The sequence below is a fragment of the Megalopta genalis genome, chromosome 8 (assembly GCF_051020955.1).
Source record: "Megalopta genalis isolate 19385.01 chromosome 8, iyMegGena1_principal, whole genome shotgun sequence".
In the NCBI taxonomy this organism is placed as follows: Eukaryota; Metazoa; Arthropoda; class Insecta; order Hymenoptera; family Halictidae; genus Megalopta; species Megalopta genalis.
This window is the reverse complement of record NC_135020.1, coordinates 12029584-12052347: the sequence shown is the minus strand read 5'-3', so window position 1 is coordinate 12052347 and position 22764 is coordinate 12029584. Positions and strand designations below refer to the sequence as shown.

The following is a 22764-nucleotide window of genomic DNA, read 5'->3' as shown; positions in this document are numbered from 1 at the left end:
AGATGTTGTTGATCGATACAAATTACTTTCCGTTTTAGGAAATAGATAGAAAATACATAGTTACTGGCCATTTCCAGTGACCATGGCATTGATATATATGCTGTCCATGTCTCCCTTTTTTGTGACCTTCAAATCGTTTTTGTCATCGCTTCCTGTTCCTAAAATAGTAAATCGCAAAACAATTATTTATAGATAGTACGTTCTTTGTCAGCAGTATGTGTAATATCATTTAATCAGTCTTGGAAACCATTCAACTAATTTGTTTGTTCCTGATTGCAGAGTTGATTTGCAAAATATTGTTTGAAGACATGCGAGCAAATTTTACGCATTTTCGTACAGAATTATCGAAGAATGGATTGTGTAAGCAATTACTCTGCTTCTGTGCTGTTATTGCCTGTTTTCTCACTATTCATTTGTGTGCAGTATAATCTGGACATAACCTTAACATAACTAAGATAATCTTGATATAGATTGATAAGACATAGACGTTATTCAAATGAAACATTTTTTGGAGCACCTTGTGTTTCCTGCAAAATGTCAAGTTACATTTGTGGCTTTGACTGTGTTGCTAGGAGTTTTCAAGTGTGTATTGCCGGCTGTCCGTCTGATAGAAGCAGTAAGTTATTTATTGATTGCGATTACTGTAAACAATTTATTATGGTATACTAATGGCTGCATGACTTTCAAGTATAAGTGTGTGTCTTTTTAATAATCTATAGCGTGTTTCAAATGAATTAGCGTATTGTGTGTCTGTATTCGTATTTACTGTAACGAACTTTATTATTAACTAACTTTATTACTATTATAACTTTATTATTATTTACCATCTATATTGCTAACTCTTATGTAACGAACGCCGTACTTGCTGACAAGATACTTTAACTAGGGACATTATTACCCATTTTATTGTTCGTAACGTGTTATTTACATAATCGAGGTGCTTAACAATGACTCTTTGATATCTAACAGCAAATTTGTATTTACGAGGATCGCCCCAAGAAGAATTTAAAAATGTAGATAAGAACATTTTATTTACATTAATTGCTCAATTGTGATTTATCAGTAATTGTAATGTGTGACGCACGAGATTTAAATGTGCAGAAAAAAGTATACCACGTGATGGTTCGACAGAAGCCAATATAAAGTCGTCAGCTTTTAATACATAGTACAGCTATTATCCTTGGACAATTATTGTTTGGTATATATTTAAACATGTTATCGACTTTGTAACGATTTTTTTAAACCAACAAATTATGTCTAGTATTTTGATACAATAATAATGTTTGAGATTGAGTAACGATCGTTGGCATTCATATTTGAATGATCCATGGTATAAATCGATTTTCTTCCTAGCACTTGGTATCTGAAGTACGATGAAAAATATTCACAAACGTTGTCACAATTTACCTGTCTTAAACTATCCTTTAAACAGGTATTCCAAGTCACAAAATAATATTAAACTATAAAACCTCATTTCGATGTGGCAGCAGAAAGCTGTTACATACCTCAAAATATAATTAGCACAGGACGTCTCGAAATTTGACAATTTGAGCTTTCCTACAACTTGGTGCTCGTAACTCTCGGAACGCACAAAATACATTCATTCAAAGTAACTAATGCAAATACCTATCGAAGTACGTAATTGAAGATATCAGTACTGATCGATAACAACAGTCGTACATCTACGTTCTGGTGGGGTATTGAATACTAGTTAGAAGCATTTTAAATTTTGTACACGATTCTCCTACGATCTACCGAAGAAAGTAGAAGATTCGCACGCTATCATTATAGTCTTCCTTATTACACGTTATTCCGCAAATCCAAACGCACCATGTGTGCCGACAAGATACTTCCGCAACCGTCCGTGTATAATTCCTTCAAGGGTTCCGTTCATTATTAATTCTTCTTTTCCTCGAGAGATCGGAAGAATATGTTCCCCTTACAGTCTGTTCGCTGTGCACCGAGTCAATCAAATGTTCCGATCACGAAGCTCGTTTTAGTTATCCGTCTTGTTAACCGTTGACACAACCTCTCGTAGAAATTCAATTGCACACAATATTCATTTCGACTCGCGTTACAATGTTCGGAAACGTGACTCCAGAGACGGCGATTACGTTCGTTCGATTTAGCATTAGTTTGATCTGCTGCTGGCCGCTACCAGCGGTGGCAACGAAAACTCAAGTGTTGTGTTTCAAAATATCGAAAGTGTTGAATATTCTTAGCGTGCTTGGATTATTCTTTCCATTGTTGTATGCACTAATTCTCCACCGCGACGACGCTGTCGAATTAACGAAGATAGCCATCACTGGAGTGGGTTGTTTCAACGTTGTAACACAGATAGTGCTTTGTAGCGTTCAGTACGATCGCTTTCAGGTAAGAATAGCGAAGTTCATTTTACGGTTTGTTTTTGGCGACGAACGTATTTGGTAAACACGTGGTATATTGCTGAAGTTTTTGTAAGTGGATGTCATGACGACAATATTACTCACTGTCCACATGGGTATCTTTTTGTATTGATTTGCATCTACGTTGCATATTCGCTGCACATCACACCTACATATATTTTCGCAGTCTAATTACAACTTTCGAGAACGATGCATTTGTAGTCGAATGACACGTATTCCGATTAACGAGACATTAAAAAAAATGGACTGATCAAAAGATTAATGTCCGATGTATAATGTAATGTAACGTAAATACGTTCGTTTCATTTATGTACGTCTTTTATGTATCATCTATAAAAGCTCACTAGAAGACAATACAAATGTGCATACTAGTGATTGCGAAATCAATAAATTGTTCCTGTTCTGTTTGACAAACACGTTATCTTTAATAAAAAGATATATCGAAAGTAGGTGATCTATATAAGTTACGATAAAATATGTTCAGCTCTCGGGCATAGATTAGGTCAGAGTATGATAGCAGTTAATTGTGAAAGAAGAAGCACGAAGTATATGGGAAGAAACATAATTTTTCTGACATATTCCAGCGTTTGGTCGAAACAATAACAGCTAACTTCCAGAACGCAAATTTCTGCGAAAAATGCGTGTATCAACGATACGTCGACACGTACTCAATGTTTTACGGGCTAGCAGTGCTATGGATTTACACAATAGCAGTGGTTTTCATTTTCGGAAGTATTTTCCTACCTCAGCCATTTCCGTTAGTCACCGAGTATCCGTTCCGCGTAGATTACGAACCCGTGAGGACTATAATCTTTGTACACCAGGCCTTTTTCAGCTTCCAATGCTCCGCTGCGATCAACTTAAACATGTTCGCAGCACTGTTACTTCTGTACGCTTCGGCGAAGTTCGAGATTCTGATGATAGATATGCGAAAAGCTGCCAGTGTCGATGCGTTGGTCGAGTGTCTGGAAAAGTATCACGTGGTGACCAGGTAAGTGAATTTTTTTGATCTTCATCCCTAGAAACATGTGACACTGTGAAATTGTGCCTACTTTATATAGAATCGCAAAGGATGTCGTCGAGGGTACTCAATACATAGCTTTGTTCTCGGTACTGTATAGCAGTATTGCCGTTGTATTTTGCGGGCTAAATATTATAGGAGTGAGTACCATGAAACAACTACGACAGGTTTCAGTAGTGAAATAAATGCTACCATAAACGGTATTTTAGCGGCAAGCCATCGTGATAAAACTACAGTTTTTATTCTTGGCTTGGATGTCACTGATGGAGGTTTTCATGTGCGTATTGCCAGCCGATAATTTGATAAATATGGTGAGTTATGTCAATAATTATGTCATTATGAGCAGATGTTAATAGTTATCAGTGGTACATGCAGGATGTCCCAAAAATGTCTCGTAATGCGGAAATGGCGGGCTCCTGAGGTAATCTGAAGTAACTTTTTCCTTAGCGAAAATGCAATCCGCGGCTTCGTTTACGAGTTATTAGCGAAAAACGCCGACCAATGAGAGGCGAGCTCGGCGCTGGCGCGAGGCGGCTGAGCCAATGAGCGAAATTGGGTTTCGTGCGCTCGTTAGCTAGACCGCCTCGCGCCAGCCGAGCTTGCCTCTTATTCGTCAGTGATTTTTGTTAATAACTCGTAAACAAAGCCGCGGATTGCATTTTCGCTAAGGAAAAAGTTACTTCAAATGACCTCAGGAACCCCTCATTTCCGGATTGCGAGACATTTTTGGGACGCCCTGTATATTATACGAAGATTTTTCATGTTTTTACGATTCACTTTCTTCTTTCATACGACCCTGTGTGAATTGGTTACAATTAGAGTGAGAATACTGTTCGAAGTGTGTACGAATCGAAATGGTACGACCAAATACTGGATGTACAGAAGACAGTACTCCGCATGTTGGTGCCGCAGTTACCCGTAGCCATCAGCATAAAGTGCATCATCCCGATACTTTCCTTGGAATATTTCTGCTCGGTATTACTTTATTTTGTATTCGTATTTATTAGATCGTTTATACAAAATGTCAGATCATTCACGAAGGAAGAAAATTGGTTTTTAACATTCAAATAAAGTTGCATTTGTCAAAGTATGCACCGTTTTCTCGTAGGGAGTTTTGCGAACTCGGTTCTAACAAATAAATGTACCTAGACAAGATATTTTAGCTTAGTTTAATAACGATACTGAAATAATTTCAAAATCTGACATTTCATATCTCGAGGGTCGATAATCCATCTACATTTTTTCTCATTATAATACGTGAATATTAATTGTTCTACTCCAGTACATATCACACGCAGTCTCGTTGTTCACTGCCCTACGTATGGTATTGATGGAAGAGGCCGACATATTAGGGTCCAGGTCAACTAATAGTACATGTTGACTAGATTAATTGAAAGTTATATTCTGGAATAAAGATATATTCTAGTTATATTCTGGAATAAAGATATTGTTGATTAATACAAATTACTTTCCGTTTCAAGGAATAGATAGGAAATAGTTATTTGCCACTTTCAATGACCTTAACTTTGATAGATGTTGTCCATATCTACCTTTTTATGACCTTTAAATCGTTTTCGTCATCGCTTACTCTAAATAGTCAATCACAAAATAATTATTTATGGAGAGAATGTTTTTCGTCACTACCATGTACGAAATCATTTAATCAGTCCTTTGAACTGTTCGACTAATTTCGTTGTTCCTGAATGCAGAGTTAATTTCCAAAATATTGTTTGGAAACATGCTTCTGTGCTTTTCTCATTATTCGTTTTTCTTCTTGTACTGTTCTTATTCTTACTTCTTGTACTGTTTCAACATCTGTTTCCGCAAACGAATTACTTGTATTCCACGTTCTATATTTTGTTAATGATGCTTTTAATCTCTGTACACTTTTCCATTTTCCCCATACATCATTGAAAATTATAGGTTCTCATAAATTTATTAAATACACTTACTTTCGATCCTTATTCCTTACTTAATTTTAATTTTACTCTAGGTAAATTTACGAAGGGAAGCCAACGGCATTAGCATCGTAATTTAATTATTCATGCAGCAGTATATAATTTCCTAGTTGTGTTTTTTAATTACCATTACGAACTACGATGCGAAGCATTTGATAGAAGCGGCAAGTATAATACTAACGTCTGCGCCACTTTTTAACATTCGTGCGTGCTTCCGAAGATCTGTTATACGTTTCAGCTTAATTAATATCCTGTTTATACTTGTTTATATTCGTCCTTTTTGAAACGAATGCTACCATTACCTGAATATTTATTTATATACCACTTACTTTTATGTAAAAACACACACATACAACAATAAAACTGAACTTGACGCACCTACTTGACGAGCATTTTTTCTGCATAAGTAGTAGCTATCGTCAATGCACCGGAACTCGCGAAACAACAACGAAATAAAAAGTCTACCAACATTATTGACTCCCTGAGTACTACAAATACAACACAAAGATCTTAACCCCTTGACATATCATCTTGTTCGCAGTTACTGCGATCAGAAATTTCTCGATTGCAATAATTTCTTGGAAGGAGAAGAAAATTGATGCTTATCGTGTGCCTAAATTTACTCGAATGCTCAAATATCGATGACAAGGGATTCAAATTTTATTCCAATTTTAAAGGACAGAACCATTGTTACACAGATCCCCTCCTACCAGAAAGTAGAAAGATATGAAGAAGCATTTGTCTTTTAACAATGATATCAACTCACCATTAAACTCGCCATTGCAAAAAATCTATCCGCAATAAAATAGCAGAGAAATGCCGAAAAGAATGGACCACCGCAAATTCCACAAAAGCACTCATAATGACATTGCACCACTGCAGATTTCTGTTTATGGTACCAAACAATAGAAGAGACCGGGTTACACTGTTCAATCTGAGAATTCTGTCGTACATGGGGAGTCTGTTCATGGGGAAAACGAAAGGAAAGGAGTAAGATAGAAGAATAAGAAATCAGAAGTTCCACAACGTATTTGAAAACGTTCATTGAAACATTGAAAGTAATCGATGCAAATACGTATCGAACAACGTGATTGAAGGTATCTGCGCAAATCGATACAAATAGTCGTACAATGTAACTCTGTCGGTGCATTAAATTCTAGTTACATGCATTTCAAATTGCGTACGCGAGATTCCTCACAGTCCAGCGAGTAAACTCGTAGACTCGCAGCTATCATTAGATAGCTATATCTACCCATCTACGTCTACCATTCAGACGAGATACTCCCGCAACCGGTCGTGTGTATAGTTTCTTTAAGTGCTGCGTTTATTATTCAATCTTTTCACCGCGCCGAAAGATTGGAAATAAAGTGTTTCCCTCAGAGTCCGTTCGCGGTGCATCGAGTCAACTAAATATTTCGCACGCGACTCGCGATTTTTTCTTTCGTTCAGTTGATAACGTGGAGCGCGTTTTTTTAACCGTGAACATAACGTTTCCTTCTTTTTTTCAATTTTTTCAATTTAAACACAGCGCCTTCGTTGTACACAAAATATCGAATTTGACTCGCGATACTGTTCGATAACGTTCTGATAATGTTCGAAAACGTGACTCCAGAGAAGGCGATCGCTTTCATCCGATTCAGCGTCTATTTGAACTGCGGCTGGCCGCTGTCGTCGGAGGCGACGAGAGCTCAGGCTTTTTGTTTCAGAATGTCGAAACTGTTCAATATTCTCAGCGTTCTCGGATTATTCTTTCCAGTATTGTACGCGATGATTCTTCACGGCGACGATGCCATCGAATTCTCGAAGGCTGCCATCATGTTAGTGGCTTGTATCCACATTATAACGCAGATAGTTGTTTGCAGCCTTCAGTATGATCGCTTTCAGGTAACAATCGGAGAGATTCGTTTTACGGTTTGTTTTCGCCGACGAATGTACAGTAATGTCTCTCTTAATTGACGCTCAGATTATCAACGAAATTGGACAATTCTTGGAAGAGGAGATACGATTATTCGAGCCTTATATTCACGAATTGTCAGGAGCATGTCAAGGTTACGCAAGGCTCGAATAATCGTATCTCCTCTTCCCAAATTGTCCATTTTTTTTGCACAATCCGAGCGTCAGTTCAATCAGCTAACACACCATATCCGTAAACATCTCATAATTTATTTCTTGTATATGTGGCATTTTTGCCTTTGCAGTAATAAAAGTAACATTAAATGCCTAAAATGTACTTCATCTTCTTGCATCGTCGACAGGTTACAAAACTGACACAAATGAATTTATACTAACCAAACTTTTTTGTAATTATGGTTGAAATGTCATTTGTCGAAGTCTATATATACAAGTCATTTGGTTTTAACAACCACCTATCGAATATCAGCACGAATTTTCCGGACGACACAATATTTTACGGTCAAGATTTAAAAGTTCACTTACGACATAATTCAAATTTGCATACCAGTGAGATTATAAAATCAGGAAAATGCTTGTCGTTGGTAAAAGCATTGGCAAATATGTTGCCGTTGATAAAAAGAAATAATGAATGTAATTGATCTTATGTAGGTTGCAACTCAATATTTTAAGATTTAGGGCACAGATTAGAGCACAATCCGACAGTAGCTAAAAGTGAAAGGGAACGCACCAAGAACTTGATTTGCGAAATAATTTGCACGACATATTACAGCGTTTGGTCGAAACAATAACAGCGAACTTCGAAAACGCAAATTTCTACGAGCGATACGTGTATCAACGATACGTCCACACGTACTCCAAGTTTTACGGGCTGACAGTCATATGGTACTACGTGTCACCGTTGGTTGTCGTTTTCGGAAGTATTTTATTACCTCAACCGTTTCCCGCAGTCTCCGAGTATCCGTTCCGCGTCGACTACGAACCCGTGAGGACAATAATCTTTATCCACCAAACGCTTGTCGGCTTCCAATGCTCCGCGTCGGTCAGCTTAAACATGTTCGCAGCGCTGTTAATTCTGTACGCTGCGGCGAGATTCGAGATTCTGACGATAGATCTGAGAGAAGCTGCCAGCGTCGATGCGTTGGTCGTGTGCGTGAAAAAGTATCACGCGGTGTCCAGGTAAGTCGGTTTTCGATTTTCGTCGCTATAAACTGTGACACGACGGAATTGTGTTTGTTTCACGTAGATTCGCGAAGGAAGTTGTCGAGACTACTCGGTACATAGCCTTGTACACAGTAGTGTACAGCAGTGTAATCCTTGTACTTTGTGGTCTAAATATTATAGGAGTGAGTACTTGAAACACCTACGACACGTTTCAGCGGTGAAATGAATGCTAGCATAAACGGTATTTTAGCGGCAATCCATCGTGATAAAACTGCAGTTTTTTGTCTTGGCTTGGATTGCACTCATGGAGGTTTTCATGTGCGTATTGCCAGCCGATAATTTGATTAATGTGGTGAGTTATGTCAATATTTATCTCATTATGAGCAGATGTTAATAGTTATCAGTGGTACATACAGCGTGTCCCAAAAATGCCTCGTAATCCGGAAATGGAGGGCTCCTGAGGTAATCTGAAGTAACTTTTTCCTTAGCGAAAATGCAATCCGCGGCTTTGTTTACGAGTTATTAGCGATAAACGCCGACCAATGAAATGCGAGCTCGGCGCTGGCGCGGGCGGCCGAGCCAATGAGCGGAACTGGGTTTCGTGCGCTCGTTAGCTAGACCGCCTCGCGCCAGCCGAGCTTGCCTATTATTGGTCAGTGTTTTTCGTTAATAACTCGTAAACAAAACCGCGGATTGCATTTTCGCTATGGAAAAAGTTACTTCAAATAACCTCAGGAACCCCTCATTTCCGTATTGCGAGACATTTTTGGGACGCCCTGTATATTGTACGAAGATTTTTCATGTTTTTACGATTCACTTTCTTCTTTCATACGATCCTGTGTGAATTGGTTACAATTAGAGTGAGAATACTGTTCGAAGTGTGTACGAATCGAAATGGTACGACCAAATACTGGATGTACAGAAGACAGTACTCCGCATTTTGGTGCCACAGGGACCCGTAGCTATCAGCATAAAGTGCATCATCCCGATGCTTTCCTTGGAATATTTTTGCTCGGTATTACTTTCTTTTGTGTTCGTATTTATCAGAATCGTGAGTATAAAATGTCAGATTATTCCAGAAGAATGAAAATTGATTTTTGGCATGGAAATAAAATCGTATTTGTCAAAGCATGCACTGTCAAAGCATGTTTTCTCGTAAGGAGTTTTGCAAACTCGGTTATGTCAAATCATAGTAAAATTATAACAAATAAGTGTACCTAGACTGGAGATTTTTATCCAAAACAGGAGAATTGTCGAAGACAATTTTAAGAAATAGAAGTTAAATTGCAAAGCATTTATCTTTTTGAGCTATTGCAGTAACAATAGTCAAATAATTTCAAAATTTGACATTTCATATTCTACGACTCAATAATCCATCGAAGTTTGCTCTCATTATAATATCTGAATATTAATTGTTGCATTTCAGTATATTTCAAACGCAGTCTCGTTATTCACTGCTCTACGTATGGTGTTTGGCAATAACGACGATCTACCATTGCCAAGATCAACGAATAGTACATGTCTTAATTAATTTCTCATAGCTTAGAAATATTCTGGAATAAAGATACTGTTGCGTTATACACAATTCTTTCTTTTTCGTAAAATATACCTCCTGACTACCGTGTGTCGGTAGTCGGTGCATATGAAGTTAAATATGTCCGGAACAAACCAAAAGCGCACCAACTGGTCACCCCACAGTAAACGGCTCCGTTACCCTATAGCAATTGCTTTCTTACATTTCAATTGTACCTCTTAATTACACGGTGATCGAAGGGAGCTTTGTGCACGCAACTATTATTCTACCGCTACTCCGTTATTGCCTTTTCTATTATCCAGCTGCATACAAAAATGTTACTTCCTGCGCTGTTTCAACACCTGTTTCCGTAAGGAGGTAACTTGTAATTTCCATTCTTTTTTTTAATAATTGAAGCTTTTATTCTCTGATGACGTTTTTATTTAAATCGCGTAACATAGAAAACTATAAATTGTCACAGATTTACTAGATACATTTATTACCGATTTTTATACCATATTTAACTTTAATTTGCACCATGTAAATGAAGTAACAAAGATGCAGACATTTAATTATTTACGCGCCGTTATGGTATTTCCTATTTGTTATCGTCATTAGCGCCGCTAACGATGAAATGAAACTAGGTTAACGTATGAATTACTGCTGTTTCAACTACTTACTGTGTCACTAGAGAATATCCTTTCTTCAAATAGCCAACACCATTGATAATGGAACTGACATTCCCTTTTCCGGTTGGGTTTGCTATTGCGTGGTCACATGTGCGCGTGGCCAGCGGAAACACTGATGGATATGGTGGGTCAATATGGCATCTATGAATCAGAACTTGATCAATACGAGACAATAGAACAACAGTTTGACCGACAAATTCATACTCTCTCATTTAACACGTCCACAAACAAGTCAGAAAATTCGACATTCCATACGACACACGCGACATTACACATAAAACATGCTCCATCATGAATGTACCAAGATCAAACACACCTTGCAAAAACACGATCATTTTGGAGTCTAGTAATATTTTGTGTTCACTTTGAAGTAGTGTTTCCAATCATTCACCAACACTCGACAATGTTTATTTCAAGTGAACCACAACAACTCCAAACTTGCAAACACGATGAATGTCTTCCGACGAATTGCTTTCCCTATTTTCAGTCCTTTGAGCGTGTAGTATACGTCGATCATAATAAAAACACCTGCAGAATATTTCTCAGTTGTATATGCTCGTGAAATCTTGTTAAAAATGGTGCGAATTCACAAGGTAGCATATACAAATGATCGCGTGCGTATCGCGTACACGTCTAAACACAGAATATCAATTTTGAAATCAAATATGCTCCCGTCGATAGTAGATTACAGTCCGATAACTTGTAACAAACTATCAGGTTCGCGAGAAAAAGAAATCCAAGAATAATCGTTCCGCGGACGGAAAAGAAACTCTAAGGCTATCATCATGTTGTTCTAATTGTAAGAATCTTGCAACTCAGACAAGGTTACCGGTACGTAGCGTCTTAATTCGTTATTAATTCAATCGCCATGAACCTCCTCGGATCTCGCGGTGCTTCCCATTTTCTCGAGAGCAGTCGACGTTCCCTTCTTTTCGCTTTATGATGTTCGGAAACGCAACACCGAAAAAGGCTATCACCTTCACGAAATACAGCGTGAGTTTGTGCTGCGGTTGGCCGCTCCCTTCGTCAGCGAGCAAGCGTCAATTTTACGGTTATCTATTCCTGAAAGTTGTGGGTGCTTTACTCACCGTCGCAGTGTTTTTGCCTGCGCTCTGGTCGCTTTATCTCCACATTGATGATCCAGTGGTCACCGGTAATACGTTCGGTCTCGCATGAGCTTTGCTTCAAAGCTTCGCAAATATAATCATCTGTACCATTCAGCACAATCGTTATCAGGTGAGACGTTTTAAATTTCGACTAATTTATCGTCGCAAGTACCCAAACGCGTTCGGAGGATTTAGAAATCCACCGTGCTCCAATAATTCTGAAATAAGAAAATGCAGAATTACCTTCCGTGTTCATTACTTTTCTATCATGATCTTGCAATTATAGAATATGTTATGTATAACACTTATTATAATACGTGTCGTTCTACGGCATCTACAGTTATCCCATGTGTTTCAGCGACTGATCGAGGAAATGACGAATTATGTAGATAAGGCGGAGTCCCACGAAATGGCTATCTTCCAGCGATACGTGGACAAGTATTCTACATATCACGGGACATCCACATTATTCCCCTATTTTTGCGCGGCACTCATTGTGGTCGCAACCTTGTTCTTGGAACAGCCGTTCCCAGTGGTCTCCGAGTACCCATTCCGGGTCGATTACGAACCTGTCAGAACAATTATTTTTCTAAATCATTCTTTCGTCGCTTTACAAAGCGGCTCGTGTGTTAGTTTGAATACGCTAACAGCGTTGCTGCTTTTATTCGCTGCAGCACGATTCGACATATTGATGCTACATTTGGGAAAGGCTGTTACAGTCGCCGACTTAAAGGAATGCATGAAAATGTACGATGATGTGAAAAGGTGGGAACGTTAATCAAGTTACGAACATCCGTTTCTATGCAAATTTTCATTTTTATACTTGGTTTTATGGAAACTAAAACCAGGAAAAAATTGCTGTGTCTGGTTGAAAGATTTCTTGCGGTGAGAACAAAGAAAAATATTATTTATTTTTATTACAAATGAATATCACATTTGTATTAACCCGCACGATTCTGGTAGTTTAACAATCTCTACTATTGTTATAAAGGTCTGCAATTGATCTATAACCAATATGAATTTTCTTTCGTGTACGAAATGCAGATTGAGTCACCTGACATTTGTACATGAAATATTTTTGTTGCTTTTAACATTTTGACCGCCACACCAATACCCCAAAAAATGTCATATCCTTGAAGCATTTCATTTCATCATATTACGATTGGAAAGCAAAATTGTACGAATTGAATTCTTTAATTGTGTGAGTATTTCGAATACTTATACTATTCAACTTTGTTTTCAAGACATTTGTCGTACCTTTAAAAACAACAAAGATATTTCGATTACAAACGTTAGGTGTCTCACTCTGTACGATGATTTCCCTTTTAAAAATAATTAATTTCATTGCAACATGTAGAGTCATGATTTACAATACTTTAATTTAGATATGCACATGATGTCGTTGGCGGCATCCAATATATAACATTGTCCACAGTTCTGTTCAGTAGTATAATCCTTGTAAATGCCGGACTCAACATCATTGGGGTACGTAGTCAAGGAAGATAGATTATTAGAATGACGTAGCCGTCATTGAAATGAAATATTTTTTTACAGCATCTTGCGTTTGCTGTAAAATGTCAATTTACATTTGTGGCTCTGACCGGGTTGCTAGAAGTTTTCACGTGTGTGTTGCCAGCTGACCGTCTGAAGGAAGTCGTAAGTCACTAATTTACTCCGATTACTGTAATTAATTAATTAAGGCATACTAATGGCTGATTACTTTTAAATATAACTAATTAATAATATTGTGTGCATTCGTATTTTCCGCGTAGCGAAATTTATTATTATCTGTTATCAATTTTGCTTCTTCTTATATAACGAACGCTTTACTTGAGACATTATTATCCATTTTATTGTTACTAATGTATTATTTGCATAATTGAGATGCTCAGCAATGGCTATCTCAATATGTTTATTTCCAACATCAAATTTTGTATGTGCAAACATCACCTGGATAAGTGTGACAAAATTTAGATAGAAAAGTTTTATTTACATTGTTTGCTCAATTGTGCTTTATCAATCAGAGTGAAGGTGCTATTCGGAGTGTCTACAATTTAAAGTGGTACGAACGAGACTTAAGTGTGCAGAAAATGATATGTCGCATGATGGTGCGACAGAAGCCAATAGTCGTCAGCTTCATATACATTATACCTCAACTATCGTTGGACTATTACTGTTCGGTATATGTTTATACATGTTATTGACTTTGTAACGATTTTTAGTAACATCCTCTACAAGTTCTCCAATTTTTAGTACATTGCAAACGCTTTCTCTTTGTTCACTACTCTGCGTTTTCTACTGAGTGAACCGGAAGAGATAATGTCATCTGACATTGTTAATGCTACCTGTTGCAACAACTGATACAGGCTGCTGCATATAACGTTTATGCTCTAAAATCTAAAATAATACACCAGTATTGTTTCGTGTATTCACTTTACTTGCCGGTGGTTATTTATTCGAACTGATATCAATAAACGTTTCATTCGTAAACCAACAAATCATCTCTGGTATTGTAATTGAGTAACATCGTTTGAGATTGAGTGACGATCACTGTCATTCATACTTGAATGTTTCGTGGTATAAATTGATTTTCTTCTTAATGCTTGATTTCAGAATTAAGATGAAATGCATCCGCGAATATTGGCACATTTTAACTGTCCTAAATTATTGTTTAAACAGGTTTGCCAAGTCACGAAATAATATTAAATTATAAAACCTTATTAATATATATTGTATATAAAACCTTAACCAGATCACTGTTACATTCCTGAAAATGTAATTAGCACAAGACGTATCAGAAATTGACAATTTTAGTTCTCCTAAACTTGATTCTCACAACTAATAGAAATACCTATCGAACAACGTAATTGAAGACATCAGTACTAATCGATGTCAACAATCGTGTATTTACATTCTAATGGGATAATAAATACAGTAAATACTCTGCTATTGGCCCACAGCTTGTAAACAGAACTGAACAATTTCAGAAGGGGAGACACCTTTATTCGATCCTCGCGGCTCGTTTTTATAATTGTTGACAGTCTGCGACTATAAAAACGAATCGCAAGGCTTAAGTAATCTAAGTATCTCCTCTTCCCAAATTGTACGTTTCTGTTTCCAAGCTGAGGAATAGTTGGGGAAAATTTATTATACCGGCATAATTTTACACATTTATCGGTATTATTTTTGGTCTTCTTGTTCGGGGGGAATGGAATATTAACCAAATATAATCTGAATATAACCCAAAATACGCAGATACCAATATGCACACACAAAGCAACAGGTACACGTGCCTGATGCGTTGCGAGCCGAAACAGGCGACCATTGGAGTGCGGATCGTGCGACGAAAGTCAGGAGGCGTAGCCTTCGACATCGCCATGTTGCGTGCACTTAATTGCGAGCCATGGTCTAATTCAGAGCACAGAACGCTTTGGAACATAACATTGCAAACGCGAAGGGATGCAACGCGAGGAAAGAAGCTGCGCTGATAAGGCGATGGAAGCAACGCAAGGAACGAGACGCTGCGGCGATAGTCAGAAGGCGGAGAATTCCGAGCACTGATATAATTAAAGTTCTTCGCGGCGTTATGGTATTTCCTATTTGTGATCGTCATTAGCATCAGTTACCATGATGTGAAACAGTAGGCTAAAGTGTGGATTACTGCTGTTTCAACTAGTTACTGTGTCACTTGAGATTCTTACACTGTTAAAACTTACAGCGTCACACGATAGATGTTTTCCGACGAATCGACTCCCCTATTTTCAATCCTTAGCACGTGTACGTTGGTCATAATAACAAAACCTGACTGATATTTCGCACTTGTATATGATCGCGAAATCTCGTTTGAAATGGTACGATTTATCTACGCAGCATTTCCAAAGTCGCGTGCGCAACATGTAAACGTCTTAACTCAGAATATCAATTTTGGCATCAAATATGCTCCCGTCGATACTTGGTTAAACGTGAGTTATCAAATGAACGGTTGTAGCAATCCCATGACATATTATTAAATATCACGAACATGAATACAAGAAATCGAAGTATGATCGATGTAGGCGGAAGTAGAAGACTCAGGCTGTAATTACACTGTTCTGGTTGCAAGAACCTTGCAAGGCAGAAAACGTTACCTATAACTGGCATTTTAATTCGTTATTAATTCAATCGCCGTGAACCACCTCGGATTTCGCGGAGCTTCCCATTTTCTCGAGAGCAGTCGACGTTCCCTTCTTTTCGCTTTATGATGTTCGGAAACGCAACACCGAAGAAGGCTATCACCTTCACGAAATACAGCGTGAGTTTGTGCTGCGGTTGGCCGCTCCCTTCGTCAGCGAGCAAGCGTCAATTTTACGGTTATCTATTCCTAAAAGTTGTGAGTGCCTTACTCACCGTCGCAGTGTTTTTGCCTGCACTCTGGTCGCTTTATCTCCACATTGATGATCCAGTTATCACCGGCAATACGTTCGGTCTCACATGTGCTATACTTCAAATCTTCGCAAATATAATCATCTGTACCATTCAGCACAATCGTTATCAGGTGAGACGTTTTAAATTTCGACTAATTAATCGTCGCAAGCACCCAAACGCGTTCGGAGGATTTAGAAATTCACCGTGCTCTTATAATTCTGAAATAACAATATGTAGAATTACCTTCCGTGTTCATTACTTTCCTATCATGATCATACAATTATAGAATATGTTATGTATAACACGTATTATAATTCGTGTCGTTCTACAGTATCTACAGTTATCCCATGTGTTCCAGCGACTGATCGAGGAAATGACGAATTATTTAGATAAGGCGGAGTCCCATGAAATGGCTATCTTCCAGCGATACGTGGACAAGTATTCTACATATCACGGAACATCTACATTATTCCACTATTGTTGCGCGACAGTCGTTGTGGTCGCAACCTTGTTCTTGGAACAGCCGTTCCCGGTGGTCACCGAGTACCCATTCCGCGTCGATTACGAACCGATCAGAACAATCATTTTCCTAAATCATTCTTTCGTCGCTTTACAAAGCGGCTCGAGTGTGAGCTTGAATACGCTAACATCGTTGCTGCTTTTATTCGCTGCAGCACGATTCGACATATTGATGCTACATTTGGGAAAGGCTGTTACTGTCGCCGACTTAAAGGAATGCATGAATATGTACTATGATGTGAAAAGGTGAGAACGTTGATCAGAATATGATCAACTTAGGGTCATCCGTTTTTATATGTGTTCAGTTCGTTTTTTACAAGCAAACAACAGATTTCTATGCAATTTCTCATTTTTATACTTGGTTTTATGGAAACTTAGACCAGGTAAAAATTGCTGTGACTGGTTGAAAGATTTCTTGCTGTGAGAACAATGAAAAATATCATTTATTTTTATTATAAATGAATATCATTTCTATTAACCAGGATTCTTGTACTCTAACAATTTACTATTACCATAAATACATAATGGTCTGCCGTCTATCTGCAATCTATATCTAGAAAATGCAAAGTAAGTCACCTAGCATTTGTTCATGAAATATTTTTGTTGCATTTGATGCTTTGACCGCCCCATCTTAACACCCTAAAATTTATCACAACAATGTAGCATTTCGAATACAAATGTTAGGTGTCTCACCAAGCATGATGATTGCAGTTTTAAAAATAATTCAATTTATTGCAACATGTAGGTTCATGAATTTCTTCAATTTAGATACGCACATGATGTCGTTGGCGGCATCCAATACATAACATTGTCCACAATTTTGTTCAGTAGTATAATCCTTGTAAATTGTGGACTCAATATTATTGGGGTATGTAGTAAAGAAACATGTATTGATAAGACATAGACGTCATTGAAATGAAACATTTCTTTACAGCATCTCGCGTTTGCTATAAAATGTCAATTTACATTTGTCGCTGTGACGGTGTTGCTAGAAGTTTTCACGTGCGTGTTGCCAGCTGACCGTCTGATAGAAGCAGTAAGTAATTAATTGAATCCGATTACTGTAAACAATTATTTAAGGTATATTGACATATGCATGACTTTTAAATATTAGTACGAAACTATTGAGTGTTTCAACTTAATTACCATATCATGTATATATTTATATTTTCTGTAACGAAATTTATTATTATCTGTTAGCGATATTGCTTATTCTTACATAACGAATGCCGTACTTGTTGACACAATTTTGTAACTAGAGACACTATTGCCCATTTCATTGTTAATAATGTATTATTTGCATAATCGAGGTGCTTAACGTGGACTATTTGCCGTATCTCAATATGTTTATTTCTCATACCAAATTTATATGTTCAAACATCACTTTGGGAAGAGTGATAAAATTTAGATAACAAAATTTTATTTTACATTATCTGCTCAATTCTAATTTATTAATCAGAGTGAAGGTGCTATTCGGAGTGCCTACAATTTAAAGTGGTACGAACGAGATTTAAGTGTGCAGAAAATGATATACCGCATGATGGTGCGACTGAAGCCAATAGTTGTCAGCTTCGTATACGTTATTCCGCAGCTATCGTTGGACTATTACTGTTCGGTATATATTTTATTTATACATATTCTTGACTTTTTAGCGATTTTTAGTAACATTCTCTACAAGTTTTTCGATTTCTAGTACATTGCAAACGCTTTCTCTTTGTTCACTACTCTGCGTTTTCTACTGAGTGAACCGGAAGAGATAGTGTCATCTGACATTGCTAATGCTACCTGTTGCTACAAATGATACGTTCGACTGCATTAAACGTTTATGCTCTGAAATCTAAAATAATACAACAGTATTGTTTTGTGTATTCATTTTACCTGCCGGTGGTTATTTATTCCAACTGATATTAATAAACGTTTCGTTCGAAAACCAACAAATCATTTCTAATATTCTAGCGACAGGAGTCAAGAGGCGTAGCCTTCGACATCGCCATGTTGCGTGCACTTAATTGCGAGCCATGGTCTAATTCAGAGCACGGAACGCTTCGGAACACAATACTGCAACCATGAAGGAATGCAACGCGGGAATAGAGAAGCTGCGCCGGTAAGGCGATTGAAGCAACGCGAGCAGCGAGATGCCAGTCGGAAGGAGGAGTCAGACGGTAGTTAGGAGGCGGAGCTTTGGCGGCAGATATGTTGCGTGTCGAAGCGTTCCGAGCACTGGTCTAATTGATTCAGTAATTTACGACACTCGCTCTTGATTTCTTTGCCTTTCATTCTCAGAAAAACCCTACATATGACTTATTCGGTGAATAAGAAGTTAAATATGCCCGGAAAAAACCAAAAGCGCGGCATCTGGTCACCCCACAGTAAGCGCCACCGTTACCCTATATCAATTGCTTTCTCACATTTCAATTGTATTTATTAATTATACGGTGATCGAAAGGAACTTTATGCACGCAACTATTATTTTACCGCTACTCCGTTATTGCCTTTTCTATTTTTCAGCTGCATACAAAAATTTCACTTCCTGCGCTGTTTCAACATCTGTTTCCGTAAGGGGGTAACTTGTAATTTTCTTACTTCTTTTTTAATAGTTGAAGTTTTTATTCTATGACGACGTTTCTATTTAAATCACGTAACATAGAAAACTATAAATTGTCACAGATTTACTAAATACATTTATCACCGATGCAGACATTTAATCATTTACGCGCCGTTACGGTATATCCTATTTGTTATCGTCATTAGCGTCACTAACGACGAAATGCAACTAGGTTAACGTATGGATTACTGCTGTTTCAACTACTTACTGTGTCACTAGAGATTCTTACAGTGTTACAACTTACAGTGTCATACGATAAATGTTTTCCGACGAATCGGCTCCACTATTTTCAATCCTTTGAACGTGTACATTGGTCATAATAACAAAACCTGACTAATATTTCGCACTTGTATATGATCGCGAAACCTCGTTTGAAATGATACGATTTATCTAGACAGCGTATACAAATGATCGCATGCGCATCTCCTACACGTCTTAACTCAGAATATCAATTTTGGCATCAAATATGCTCCCGTCGATACTTGGTTAAACGTGAGTTATCAAATGAACGGTTGTAGCAGTCCCATGACATATTATTAAATATCACGAACATGAATACAAGAAATCGAAGTATGATCGATGTAGCCGGAAGTAGAAGGCTCCGGCTGTAATTGCACTGTTCTGGTTGCAAGAACCTCGCGAGGCAGACAACGTTACCTATAACTAGCCTTTTAATTCGTTATTAATTCAATCGCCGCGGACCTCCTCGGATTTCGCGGAGCTTCCCATTTTCTCGAGAGCAGTCGACGTTCCCTTCTTTTCGCTTTATGATGTTCGCAAACGCAACACCGAAGAAGGCTATCACCTTCACGAAATACAGCGTTATCTTGTGCTGCGGTTGGCCGCTCCCTTCGTCAGCGAGCAAGCATCAATTTTACGGTTATCTGTTCCTGAAAGTTGTGGGTGTTTTACTCACCATCGCAGTGATTTTGCCTGCACTCTGGTCGCTTTATCTTCACATTGATGATCCAGTGATCACCGGCAATACGTTCGGTCTCGCATGTGCTTTACTTCAAAGCGTCGCAAATATAATCATCTGTACCATCCAGCACAATCATTATCAGGTGAGACGTTTTAAATTTCGACTAATTTATCGTCGCATGCACCCAAACGCGTTCGGAGGATTTAGAAGTCACACCGTGCTCTAATAATTCTGAAATAACAATATGCAGAATTACCTTCCGTGTTCGTTACTTTTCTATCATGATCATACAATTATAGAATATGTTATGTATAACACGTGTTATAATACGTGTCGTTCTACAGTATCTACAGTTATCTCATGTGTTCCAGCGACTGATCGAGGAAATGACGAATTATTTAGATAAGGCGAAGTCCCATGAAATGGCTATCTTCCAGCGATACGTGGACAAGTATTCTACATATCACGGGACGTCCACATTATTCCCCTATTTTTGCGCGGTACTCATTGTGGTCGCAACTTTGTTCTTGGAACAGCCGTTCCCGGTGATCTCCGAGTATCCATTCCGCGTCGATTACGAACCCATCAGAACAATCATTTTTCTAAATCATTCATTCGTCGCTTTGCAAAATATTTCGTGTGTAAATTTGAATTCAGTGACAGCGTTGCTGCTTCTGTTTGCTGCAGCACGATTCGACATATTCATGTCGCATTTGGAAATGGCTGACACTGTCGCCGACTTAAAGGAATGTATGAATATGTACGGTGACGTGAAAAGGTGAGAACATTAATTAGAATAGGGTGAAGTTATGGATCTTCATTTCTATACTGATTTCTACACAAATTCTCATTTATGGAAACTAAAACCAGGAAGTAATTGCTGTGTCTGGTTGAAAGATTTCTTGCGGTGAGAACGAAGGAAAATATTATTTATTTTTATTACAAATGAATATCACATTTGTATTAACCCGCACGATTCTGGTAGTTTAACAATCTCTACTATTGTTATAAATACATAAAGGTCTGCAATTGATCTATAACCAATATGAATTTTCTTTCGTGTATGAAATGCAGATTGAGTCACCTGACATTTGTACATGAAATATTTTTGTTGCTTTTAACATTTTGACCGCCACACCAATACCCCAAAAAATGTCATATCCTTGAAGCATTTGATTTCATCATATTACGATTGGAAAGCAAAATTGTACGAATTCAATTCTTTAATTGTGTGAGTATTTCGAATACTTATACTATTCAACTTTGTTTTCAAGACATTTGTCGTACCTTTAAAAACAACAAAGGTATTTCGATTACAAACGTTAGGTGTCTCACTCTGTACGATGATTTCCCTTTTAAAAATAATTAATTTCATTGCAACATGTAGAGTCATGATTTACAATACTTTAATTTAGATATGCACATGATGTCGTTGGCGGCATCCAATATGTAACATTGTCCACAGTTCTGTTCAGTAGTATAATCCTTGTAAATGCCGGACTCAACATCATTGGGGTACGTAGTCAAGGAAGATAAATTATTAGAATGACGTAGCCGTCATTGAAATGAAATATTTTTTTACAGCATCTTGCGTTTGCTGTAAAATGTCAATTCACATTTGTTGCTCTGACGGTGTTGCTAGAAGTTTTCACGTGTGTGTTGCCAGCTGACCGTCTGAAGGAAGTGGTAAGTCACTAATTTACTCCGATTACTGTAATTAATTAATTAAGGTATACTAATGGCTGATTACTTTTAGATATAAGTAATTAATAATATTGTGTGCATTCGTATTTTCCGCGTAGCGAAATTTATTATTATCTGTTATCAATTTTGCTTTTTCTTATATAACGAACGCTTTACTTGAGACATTATTATCCATTTTATTGTTAATAATATATTATTTGCATAATTGAGATGCTCAGCAATGGCTATCTCAATATGTTTATTTCCAACATCAAATTTTGTATGTACAAACATCACCTTGATAAGTGTGACAAAATAGAGATAGAAAAGTTTTATTTACATTGTTTGCTCAATTGTGCTTTATCAATCAGAGTGAAGGTGCTATTCGGAGTGTCTACAATTTAAAGTGGTACGAACGAGATTTAAGGGTGCAGAAAATGATATACCGCATGATGGTGCGACAGAAGCCAATAGTCGTCAGCTTCATATACATTATACCTCAACTATCGTTGGACTATTACTGTTCGGTATATGTTTATACATGTTATTGCCTTTGTAACGATTTTTAGTAACATCCTCTACAAGTTCTCCAATTTTTAGTACATTGCAAACGCTTTCTCTTTGTTCACTACTCTGCGTTTTCTACTGAGTGAACCGGAGGAGATAATGTCATCTGACATTGTTAATGCTACCTGTTGCAACAACTGATACAGGATGCTGCATATAACGTTTATGCTCTAAAATCTAAAATAATACACCAGTATTGTTTCGTGTATTCACTTTACTTGCCGGTAGTTACTTATTCGAACTGATATCAATAAACGTTTCATTCGTAAACCAACAAATCATCTCTGGTATTGTAAT

The 22764-nt window shown here is 37.6% G+C and overlaps 5 protein-coding genes across 9 annotated transcripts; all 5 read left to right on the top strand.

The window, feature by feature from the left end:
- The first annotated feature begins 72 nt into the window (after positions 1-72).
- Positions 73-5765, top strand: LOC117227835 (uncharacterized). Of its 3 annotated transcripts, XM_076524127.1 has the most exons (8): positions 73-195; positions 280-2373; positions 2990-3162; positions 3241-3396; positions 3467-3566; positions 3636-3737; positions 4246-4401; positions 4709-5409. In XM_076524127.1, exons 2-8 carry the CDS (start codon positions 2080-2082, stop codon positions 4805-4807), a joined length of 1080 nt encoding a protein of 359 aa, XP_076380242.1. In that variant the 5' UTR covers positions 73-195; positions 280-2079; the 3' UTR covers positions 4808-5409. The 3 variants fall into 3 exon arrangements, with proteins under 3 accessions (XP_076380242.1, XP_076380241.1, XP_076380240.1); XM_076524126.1 differs by lacking the exon at positions 4709-5409 and adding an exon at positions 5420-5765 and having other exon boundaries at positions 2990-3396; XM_076524125.1 differs by having other exon boundaries at positions 2990-3396.
- Positions 5766-5916: 151 nt separating this feature from the next.
- On the top strand, positions 5917-10639 carry LOC143259915 (uncharacterized). The gene is made up of 6 exons (XM_076524124.1): positions 5917-7268; positions 8068-8474; positions 8542-8641; positions 8710-8811; positions 9319-9474; positions 9886-10639. The coding sequence occupies exons 1-6, from the start codon at positions 6975-6977 to the stop codon at positions 9988-9990; spliced, it is 1164 nt and encodes a 387-aa protein (XP_076380239.1). The 5' UTR covers positions 5917-6974; the 3' UTR covers positions 9991-10639.
- Positions 10640-11757: 1118 nt separating this feature from the next.
- On the top strand, positions 11758-15477 carry LOC117227740 (uncharacterized). 2 transcript variants are annotated; one of them, XM_076524131.1, is made up of 6 exons: positions 11758-11897; positions 12126-12532; positions 13153-13252; positions 13322-13423; positions 13792-13947; positions 14021-15477. In XM_076524131.1, the coding sequence occupies exons 2-6, from the start codon at positions 12141-12143 to the stop codon at positions 14126-14128; spliced, it is 858 nt and encodes a 285-aa protein (XP_076380246.1). In that variant the 5' UTR covers positions 11758-11897; positions 12126-12140; the 3' UTR covers positions 14129-15477. The 2 variants fall into 2 exon arrangements, with proteins under 2 accessions (XP_076380246.1, XP_076380245.1); XM_076524130.1 differs by lacking the exon at positions 11758-11897 and having other exon boundaries at positions 12057-12532.
- A 16-nt stretch (positions 15478-15493) lies between these two features.
- Positions 15494-18617, top strand: LOC117227741 (uncharacterized). Of its 2 annotated transcripts, none has more exons than XM_076524114.1 (6): positions 15494-16301; positions 16503-16936; positions 17459-17558; positions 17625-17726; positions 18150-18305; positions 18384-18617. In XM_076524114.1, the coding sequence occupies exons 1-6, from the start codon at positions 16005-16007 to the stop codon at positions 18489-18491; spliced, it is 1197 nt and encodes a 398-aa protein (XP_076380229.1). In that variant the 5' UTR covers positions 15494-16004; the 3' UTR covers positions 18492-18617. The 2 variants fall into 2 exon arrangements, with proteins under 2 accessions (XP_076380229.1, XP_076380230.1); XM_076524115.1 differs by having other exon boundaries at positions 15496-16301; positions 16530-16936.
- A 1251-nt stretch (positions 18618-19868) lies between these two features.
- Positions 19869-22636, top strand: LOC117227742 (uncharacterized). The gene is made up of 6 exons (XM_076524120.1): positions 19869-20359; positions 20589-20995; positions 21633-21732; positions 21802-21903; positions 22272-22427; positions 22501-22636. Exons 1-6 carry the CDS (start codon positions 20063-20065, stop codon positions 22606-22608), a joined length of 1170 nt encoding a protein of 389 aa, XP_076380235.1. The 5' UTR covers positions 19869-20062; the 3' UTR covers positions 22609-22636.
- The last annotated feature ends 128 nt before the right edge of the window (positions 22637-22764 follow it).